Source organism: Lactuca virosa, chromosome 7, assembly GCF_052849685.1.
Source record: "Lactuca virosa cultivar CGN04683 chromosome 7, Lactuca_virosa_CGN04683_v6, whole genome shotgun sequence".
Lineage (NCBI taxonomy): Eukaryota > Viridiplantae > Streptophyta > Magnoliopsida > Asterales > Asteraceae > Lactuca > Lactuca virosa.
In genome coordinates, this window is record NC_136432.1 from 60,648,707 (window position 1) to 60,659,791 (window position 11,085).

At 27.4% G+C, this 11,085-nt stretch overlaps 1 protein-coding gene across 1 annotated transcript; it reads left to right on the top strand.

Moving 5' to 3' along the window:
* Positions 1-377: 377 nt before the first annotated feature.
* Positions 378-10,171, top strand: LOC145126121 (putative WRKY transcription factor 35). The gene is made up of 3 exons (XM_079061530.1): positions 378-1,205; positions 7,707-7,847; positions 9,564-10,171. The coding sequence occupies exons 1-3, from the start codon at positions 679-681 to the stop codon at positions 10,036-10,038; spliced, it is 1,143 nt and encodes a 380-aa protein (XP_078917656.1). The 5' UTR covers positions 378-678; the 3' UTR covers positions 10,039-10,171.
* Positions 10,172-11,085: the final 914 nt, after the last annotated feature.

The window sequence follows — 11,085 nt, forward strand, 5'->3', positions numbered from 1 at the left end:
AAAATTATGTTCAGAAAAAGTCAAAACGCCTTAATTATATAGTGTCCCAAGCTAACTTTAAGGAAACAAAATTATCTAAAAACAAAATTCGATATTATAAATAGATAAAACGTAACCAAGTTAGCTCTCATTTTTCTACGTATCAAACAAAATGAATGTTGTCAATATATTTTAGACTTTTTTTTTGGAATTTTCTGTCTTTTTTACTTTTTTTTTTAAACCGTAAAAGAAACTTTTAACAAGACGAAAAGACTAATAAATAAATAATAAATATATGTATCATAATCGCAGATGTATATTGCAAAACTATATAAAATAATCCACATATCTCAGTCAGATTATGGCCATCTAAAAATCCCCATTAACTAATCATGAATCTAATATACAAACCCTTTTTTCCTTCTCTTTGCGTATGGAATAGAACTGTCATATGTGTGAAAAGTCAGCGACTCTTTCTCTTTCTACTTTCATCTCTTTCTTCCAAACCCTAAAAACTGTCTCTTTCAACACCCCTCAAGAACTCATCTCCACATGTAAACAAAAAAGAAAGAGCTACATCAGCAGCATCTTCATTCTTTAAACCTTCACGTCTGTTTGGTGCAAAAACCACAGAAATCTGGTTGGTCACAGCAAAATTTTCTTGAGGTTAATTCTTGATCTTCTTCCCATTGGTTGATAATGGAGAACAACTATCTTGGTGATTTAGCAGATATTTTCCGGCCAGGCAGTGTCAACTCCGGCGATCCTCCGGGGGTTTCAGATTGGCAATACTTTGATCACTCTGATCAAGAACCACAGATGATCCAAAAGTCAACAAGAATCCATGATCAAGCTGGTTTTGGTCAACCCTTCACCAGTCTTCTTGCAGATCCACTCGTTCATGAAGGAACTTCAATTCCATGCTTCTTTGGAAACAGTTTAGATGAACTTGAACAACCTACTCCACCAACAAGAACACCTTTAGGGTTTGATGATCACAAGATCAAGGATAACCATAACCATAACCATAATCATAATATATTTTCAAAGATGCTGCAGATTTCACCAAATGCTGCAAAGTCAACTTTTTCTTCAAATAATGATATCATCACATGTTCTTCTAATTCTTCTTCTGCTGCTGCTGCTTCATCAAAACGTTGCTTGCTGGAAACTTCCTCCACCACCTTACAGATCTCATCCCCGCGAAATCCGGGCATCAAGAGAAGGTAAACAACTTGATACCCTGCACATATTAAATTCTTTCTTATTGGAAACTGCTTCAATGAAATAATATATAGGAAGATCGCATGTATATTGCTTCATAACTGATACGCATATAATTTTTAACTCACTTTTACAACTTCTATGATAATTTTTAATCCATTAGATACATTTACGTATTTAATATAATAATAATGATGGTAAAAAGTCTTGCATAGTACTGTATATTAATAACAATGAATTCGATATAAATGGCTTCGTTGGAAGTCTAAGCGATCCTTAAAAACACACATGATAATAATACGATTTATTAAAGACTTGTTAATTTACAAGCCAAAATTTGAAATAAAAATTTAAAAATCTATACTAAAAATTCAATATTTTGCAATTCAAAAGATTCTTTATGGTTAGTATTTTATTTCAAATGTATAGTTTTCTGTGCAAAAATTGTATCTGTAATTCATAAAATTTCAAGATTAATTTATTTTGGTTATCTTTTTTTATGGATATTTCAAAAACGTACTTTTCCTATGTTTCATTTCATTTACAGAAATAGAGAAATATATTACAAAACCGTGATATTGTTACTTATTGTCTATGTCATCCAAATTAAAAACTCAAAAATGATTTATGGTAAATTTTACTTTTCACAACATTTTCAACAGTATTTGTTTGATATTATTTAATAGCTATTTTAATATTTTGATTATAGTTTTTTCAAGGATAGATTTAAAATTTATTATCTAGACATTATTGAAAGTTAAGATTTTAAATATATAATATTTTTGATCTATTTATATATAACAGTAACATTTTCCAAGTTTGTTATCGATCTATTTTTATATATCTTATAAAATAAAAAATAAAATATAGTCATAATTATGAACATTTTATTTTACCTGGAACATGTATAATTCTGATTAAATATGTTATGTCATATGTATATGTGTCATTTTCATCTCTAAAGTAAGTACTTTGTTTGCGTTAATTCGGGATTATTATTTTTCATTTTTCCACAAATCTTTCTATTTTTCACTTTTTTAATGATAAGTTCGTTTTAAATAAAAACTCAAAAGATTATGGTTTATATATATCATTTCTTAAGTATTTTGAACAATTAAGAGTGTGTTTAGCACATAGTAACTGATAAATTAGCTTACTTTTAAAGTTTTTTAAAATTATTATGTTTGTACCAAAAAAATACTTTATAAGCTAGTTTTATTTAAAAGCTACTTAGGGGGTGTTTGTGAGTGCTTTTCAAAATGACTTAGAGTATATGTTTAGATTTCATCTAAAAACTTTTTATTAACTTGTTGACTTCTTGAGAAGTCAATAAGTTTAGGGTAAATTACACCATTCGTCCCACGTGCACATGCCAGAAAACGTCTTTAGTCCCTATTTTTAAAAATTAACTCAGACCGTCCCTTATTATTTTAAAGCCTGCACGCTTCATCCCTCATTAATTTAAATTTGCATGTATCCCTTTCCAACTATAAAATGACTATATTGCCCTTAATATTTTATTATTACATTAATCATAAATTATTTTATATTAAAAAAAAAAGAAAAAAAATTAAATACCCTAACCCAACCTCCCCGTTCCCTTTCCCCCTTTCCTTCTACATTCCTTCTACCTCCTTCGTTTCCAGGTTACTAAACCCCACCATCACTTCATCGGATTCATTTTTTTCCGAGGAACATCGCCTCAATGATTTCATCTCTTCCGGCGAGCATCAAGACACCCCAAATGAAGAACCGTCGATCGCTCTCTCTTTCTTCTCCGGTCTCAATCAAAAATTTTCAGACTCTTTCTTTCTTCTTTGTTCGAATCGGAGGCAGAGGTGGCCAGTATCTCCAGCGACATGGTTACAAAGGGAAGAGGGACTGGAGACCATTTTAAATTTGTTGAAATCTGCACCAAGTGGAGATCTTTCAGATATGATAAAATCTAAACGCTAGTTTCTTTCTTTATTTTCTGTTTGTTTTATCAATTCCCATACTTCAAACTCATAAAGATGCAGGGGGTGGTTTTCTATTTCTTTCTCTCATCATTGATTTCAATTTCGGAATTTATGGTGTGGAGCTCAGCACCAATTTTGATATGTATGTGTTTACTGGAGCTCTAGGGCTAGAACTCATGTGAAGCTACCAGACCACCATATTGAACGAAGCTCTAGGTTCGAATCTGAGAGGGTTTCAAATAAAATGTAAGATATATTACTGGATTGTGGTCTAGAGGTGAGTGGTGGCGTCGGAATAGGTATATGGTGGTATTGTCGGAATATGTACGAGATGGTGGTGACAGAATAAGAGAAGGAAACAGAGGGAGAAAAGAAGGAGAGTATGTGAGGTGGAGGGACCCGTTGAGATGGTGGGGTGGTAGGTGGTGGTGCGGAGGTGCTGACGGTGATAAGCGGTGGTGTCGGAGGTGCTGGTGGTAGGTGGTGATGTCGGAGGTGTTGCCGTTTATATGTGGTGGTTTATGGAAAATCTTGAGATGGGGAAATGAAAATAGATGGGTAGGGATATATATATATATATATATATATATATATATATATATATATATATATATATATATTATTTTTAATTTAAAACTGATAAAAAAAAAAATAAAATGAAAAAAACAAATTATTAAGGGTAAAAAAGTCATTTCATGTCAATAAGGACTAAGCGTGTAAGGAAAAACAAATAGAGGGACGGTCCGAGTTAATTTTTGAAAATAGGGACTAAACACGCTTTCTAGCATGTGCACGAGGGACGAACGGTGTAATTTACCCATAAGTTTAAAAAGTGTTCAGCAAAGGAAAAACAACTTTTAAAACAACTTCTATTTAAACCTTTGAAAATGAGTTTTTGAAAATTAGGTATTATAATTTTTGCAAACTTTTTATGACATTGACTTATTAACTTTGAAAAATGTCATTTTACATGTATAAGCTAACTATACATTTTTTAACTTATTGACTTTTCTCGCCACAATGCTAATTCAAACACTTTTTAAAAACTAATTTTTATTAACTTATTTGTTTTTCAAAATAAATTAAAAAAAATGTTTGACAAACATTACCATTTTAAACAAAAACAGAAAAAAACAACTTTTAAAAAAACCAAGAATTTTTGGTTTTCCCAAAAAAATCAATAAGCTGATTGAAAAGCATTCCAAAACACCCTTAGACTAGCTTTTTAAAAGATTTTTTAAAATATTCTAATATACCCTTAATTAGTTATAGAAAACTCAATATACTAAACATTATTTTATACTATCATTTTATATATTTCAGCTACCTAATCAGTTACTTTTAACAAATGTAATTTTTTATCAGCTAGCTTATAAGCTCGCAAATAACTTTTGCTATCAAGTAACTTTTCAACTACCAACTAGTTTTTTAAAATATACCTAGTTTTTTTAGATGTCAAACATAATCTAACTCATACAAATACAAATGACCAAGGACACCTTAATTACAAGTTTACAACCCATTAGGCTATATGCCTCTTGGTATACATTTTACTTATTGTATTGTATTATGGAGATATTATATCTACTCTTTTATTTTTATTTTTAGTTTTATTTTATTTTATTGAACAACTAAAATGTTGAATAATATAGCATCGAGAATTGTTTTTGTTGGATCTTTCTGTTATCTAACAAAACAAATATTGGCGATTGCATCAAATAATGGATTTATTAGAAAGTAGAGCATTTTTCTGAGCTTATTTTTGTTACTTTTCTAATTTTAAAGTTTATTTTATTTCTATATGTATTAAAAGACATATATTAAACAAGCACAGTAATTAATTGATGGCCAGATATTCATTTAGAGTAGGTGTTAGGCTCGATATTAAAATTTCATCAAACGAAGAGAACAATCACTATTTAAAAAAAAATACAGATTCGACATGTAATTTAATTATTAATATTTTGTTAAATTTATTTTAATAAAATAAACAAAGAATACATATTTAAGAAATATATTAAATAGAGCTAAATAATGAATATTATATTTAAAAGAAATAAAAAAAAATACATATATTATTCTATTTCATAATAAAAAATAAGTAATTTAAGACAAGTTGATGTTAGATTTGAAGCTCAATAGTTCTTAATATGTCATATCATGATTGAACGTGAGTTCACTGTCACCAAACAGTGACAACATATGAAATGGAATTTTAAGTTTCCATCAGCTTTTTATTTTGCATTTTTTGTGGTCTCAGGTATTTTTTACTTTGCACTTTTTCACCTTTTGTTTTGTTCATTCTTTTTGTATCACCAAGCTTTCATTTTGTCTCTTTGATTAAGTTTACAATCTTAATTTATTTTTGGTTAGTTTTTTTAATTCTTTTAAATGTATGATCAAAATTTTAAAAATTAATTATTAGATAAATTTAAAGTTAAATGCAACATTTGATTAGGAATGCAAAAAAAAAAGGTTTCATTTATAAAAAAAGAAAATTCCACTTTACTAAATTTCTTAGTAAATGTATATCTTTATCCTATGGGTTAATAATTTATTTCTATGTTTTATCAATTTAGAAATTAGTTATTTTTTATCAATTAAAATATCCATATTTTAATGTGTTACCCAATGTTATAAATATATATACACCTTCTTTATATATATATATATATATATATATATATATATATATATATATATATATATATATATATATATATATATATATATACCAAAAAAAAGAAAAAGATAAACCATAAATTCCGAAGGAACCACATAATTTAAAATGATTGATGAAACAAAAAAAAATTGATATTTTCTATTAACCCAAACCAAGTTTAATGACATGATGTCAATTCTTCAACCCGTTTTAAATATATACATGTTTATTTTATATTTTATTTAAATTACAATTTAATAAATAAAAATGTAGTTCCCGGATTGTTTAATATGCAATAATCAAAAGAAATAATATGAAACATTTAATTAATGTGTGGTTCTCACAAATGAATGAATTGAAGCATTCTTCACATAATACAGTTTTTCACCAGAATTAATTTTCATTACATGAAGTATGTTTTCTAAGAAATATGTAGAAAGATATATAATATAATTATAAATTAATTTTATCCATATAATCTTCAAGAAAACTTTATTTGAAAAAAATTCAATTCCTTAATTAAATATTTTTTTATTTTAATTATATTTTAAGTGTTAATGATACCTAGTTTGTTTTGTTTTATAACCTTTTTAGATTAGAAATATTATTTTTCAACTAATTTCAAAATAAACAATATGTGTTTTAAAAAAAATATGTTTATATGTAGTTTATTTAACGATTTATTTTTACTTAATAAAATAATTTTACAAAATAATATTATTTTATATGTTATTAGTTTTACTTTATTCATTTTTCTATTTATTAATTACAATCTAATGTATCCATTTCTTTAAGCCTAAAAAATTAAAATAGAATGTAAAATTTTATTATCTTTCATTTTATTATATTGTCCATTTTACTTTTTTCATTGTTCCATTTTGTTATATCAAACAAACCCTTAAAGTTTTATAGCAATTATTACTCACATCGCTCAAAATATAACTAAAATTATATATATATATATATATATATATATATATATATATATATATATATATTAACATTTTTAGTATTCATGAATACTATGATACTAAAATTGGTGTAATACTATTTATAACATTAAGTTTGATGTAAAAAATGATGTTAGAATTGTAAAATGGTTACCTATATTTTATACAAAAATATGTTGGGTTAGATACCACCTTATGTAAAAGGATTTTCAATCGTAGTTTATTGAAAAGCTTTTTACTATTTGAATAAAATTTTCAATAGTTTTTAATATTGGAGTTGTGAGTTTTTTTAATAAGTCGTCCAACTACTTAGTAATCTCTACATTTTAATATTTTATGATTTTTATCATGAGTTTCCAAGTAAGTCTTTGATTGATTAACTGTAAAGACTAGTGAATGAAAATAAGGAAATCTCCAATAAACTCTCAATATTTTAAATCAATTTATGGTTTAATTTTAATTTTAATTTTTTTAAACAAATTAGTCATGATTAAAATTAACGAAAAAGTCTTTATTTTTTTCAACAGAAAATGACAGATTATCATATAAAATTAGATAATCGGGACTTTTATGATAAAAAAATAAAAGTTAAGATTAAACTGTAAACTAACCCAAAATGTTAGAACTTTATAGATTTCTTAATGAAAATATGACCGAAACAAAAAATAATAATAAAATAGCTATACTCCTGTTGAGGATTGACCAAATTATTTATATACTATTTCTTCATAAAAAGTAGACATAAAGTTCATTAATAATATAACAAGAAAATTTAGTTTTGGATCATAAACTTTATACTTTATGTATATTGTCGTTATTAAAAGATATTTGTTATATTTGATACATAGTTAATTATTTTAATTAAAATGTATATCAAATCAGATATTTATTTGAACAATCGGGTAGTTATAGTAACCATGGTTAAATGGGCAGGAAGAGTCAGGCGAAGAAAGTAGTGTGCATACCGGCTCCAGCACCTGCAAATAGTAGACCCACCGGCGAAGTGGTGCCGTCGGACCTTTGGGCCTGGAGGAAGTACGGCCAGAAGCCTATTAAAGGGTCTCCATATCCAAGGTACACAACTACACATACACCCATCTCATATAAAATTATCATTTAATTTTTTATATATGGATAATATATGAATGTACTATGACATCTATATATGGGTTTTCATTGGAAAATGGATAAATTATCAATAAATAAATTGACTTTTTTATGGTTAAATGTCTGTCTATGTAACCGTGTTTATCTTTTTTGTACCATTTCAATCCAAAATAGCTTTTATTCTGATTTATACAATGATTTTTAAGTTGTTACTTAGATTATATAAATTTATAAATATATAAGAAATCAACCTCATTTCCAAATGGGTAAAAACTTGTAAGAATTTTAAAATAATATTTCTTTTTCGATTTTTCACGATGTAAATTTGTCAAAAAAAATAAAATAAATAAATAACAGTAAAACGTGATTATATAAATATACATGTAACCATTTTGCCATACATAAATTAACATAACAATTTATTTTTTAATGGATTATACAATATATAAAAAAACATGTTATTATTGTTAAGACTAAAATTCACTTCCATTTTGTAATTAAAGTCATCAAATCATGTATATAAGTTAAATCCATCATGTAATTTGTAATTAAGATCATCAATAATGTATATAAATTCTCAAGATCCATGGAATAATTAATTATTTTCATGTCTTCTATCTTATAACACATGAAAATTTAATTTTTACATTCCTTTCAACCTACTTAATTTTTTTTTAAATAAATACAAAGTAATTAAAATCATACAAAACTAATTCAACAAAATATTAAAAACATTGAAAACTACTTTACAAACTAATTAAAAACATAAAAAAAAACTATTTTGATACAAGTTTTTATGCATGAAGTACAACTTTATAAGTTTGAAAGAGAAATAATTCGACGTTTTAGTGAAGCCGCTCACCACCATCCCCAACATGTTGTCACTATGTCCACCCTTAAAGTATTATTGTTTTTGTTCAAAAATGTTGTAGTTTTATAAATAGTTTATTTTTTACTTAGAGTTTAGATGCACACAGTAATGACTTATTTTTTAGTTAATTCTACTTTATACAATGTATAGTTTTTTATATAAAATAGTAACATAGTTTAAGGTTTTCATTTTGAGACCAAATTTACCTTGAAACCTGATTTGATCATGTCGTGATATATTACAACGATTAAAATATAAAAATCAAGATTAATGGACGAATTAAATGTATTGTTATTTTTCATATTACTAAATGGACATAAACCAAGGTATTTTATAAAAGAATAAATATTTACCTAACTAAACAAATTCTGTAAAATAGGTAAACATAAAAATTAAAGCATTGACGTAGAATTATCAACTTGTCCCTAATTTCAATCAAATATTTTCACGCCAGTTATCTGTTTCCGATATTTTAAATGTTACTTCCACCGTCCCATATTAATAGTTCATATTTTTTTTTGTCCGAAAATAATAATCTATTTTTAAAAATAAATATCAATTTTACAAAAATATTTTTCATTATTAGTTAACTTACCATGAAATTAAATACAATAAAATGATGAAATTAAACGCAACAAAATGATATAACTGTGATTTCATTTAATAAAGTTAGTAGTAATTAATGTTTTTTCTTAATTTGTATGTTTTTTTGGTCTGTGGACAATAACTTTGGGACGGAATGAATAATAATCGATTTTACTTTTTCTTAATTAATTGTTATCAAAATCTAATTAAATTTTATGTATATTCAGAGGCTATTACAGATGCAGTAGCTCGAAGGGTTGCTCAGCAAGAAAACAAGTGGAAAGAAGTCGCACAGACCCTAACATGTTGGTCATCACCTACACCTCTGAACACAACCATCCATGGCCTACTCAAAGAAACGCCCTCGCCGGCTCCACCAGAACCCCACAGCCACCAAAGTCCACCACCACCACGGAACAACCACCACAAATAGAAACAACAGAAGATGAAGGATCAACCCTATTGGGGGTAAGGCTTGAGGTGAAAGATGAATTACAAGTATTGGAAGGAAGTTTTCCTGCTCAAGGGTACCGACCGGAGTTGCCAGGTCAAGGTGGAGGTGGTGGTGGTCAACCGGACGATTTCTTTTCAGGTTTAGGAGAGATAGAGGTTGATCCCATAAGCATGTTGTTGAACCAGGGTTTCTTGGGTGGTGAAGAAGAAGCAGAAAATTATAACAAGGATTTGGATCCTTTTGGTTGATATTAACAAACAAAATTTGGATTGATTAATTTCTCCAAAAGAAATTTTATTCATTTGGTGTTGTATTATCGAGTAAAATATATTTTTTAATTTTTTTTAATTTTCTTATGTTATATATATAATTTTTTGTCAATTGGCCTTTACCCTTTCGTTAGAATTTGCTGGTTTTGATAGATTAACTAATGTTTTCGATAGATTAATTATATATTAGTAACAATAAAACATCACATTCTATTCTTTTAATTGAAGTGGGTTTAATTTTTAACCACTGACTAGCCGTTCAAAAAAAAATCAATTGTTATTTTAAAAGGATAGTTCAGGGTATGACCCACGACTCAAGGTGGACTATAGTGGATAGGCGAGAAGATGACAATGGTTTTGTCCCACTTCCACTCTCACACCTTTACGCCTAGTTTTGAGTTTTAGTAAAAAAGAAAGAAAAGAAGGGGAAATAAAATGAATAGAAAAAATAAAGGAAAGTGTATTTGATTATAGTGGACAGGTGAGGAGATGACAATGAATTTGTCCTACTTCCCGAGGCCGAAGTTAATTAACCAACTTGGTGAATCTATTTTTTTAACCGCCAATCGGCCGTTAAAAAAATCAATTGTTATTTTAAAGGGATAGTTCTTATTCAGGGCATGACTCGTCGGGTGGAGGGTGGTCTATAGTGGATAGGCGAGGAGATGGCAATGGTTGTGTCCATCTTCCACTCTGTCACCTTTACACCTAGTTCCAAGTTTTAGTAAAAAAGAAAGAATAGAAGGGGAAATAAATGAGAAGAAAAAATAAAGGAAATTGTATTTTGGACTATAGTGGATAGACGAGGAGATGACAATGGTTTCGTCCCAATTTCACTTTGCCACCTTTACACCTAGTTCCGACTTTTAGTAACAAAGAAAGAAAAGAAAGAGAAATAAAATGAGAAGAAAAAATAAATGATTATATTTTGGCATTGATATGTTAGAAAGAAAAAAAAGCTTACAAAACAATCTCTTATTTATAATCCATAAACAAACATGTCCTTAAGCATACTTCCCTCCAAAT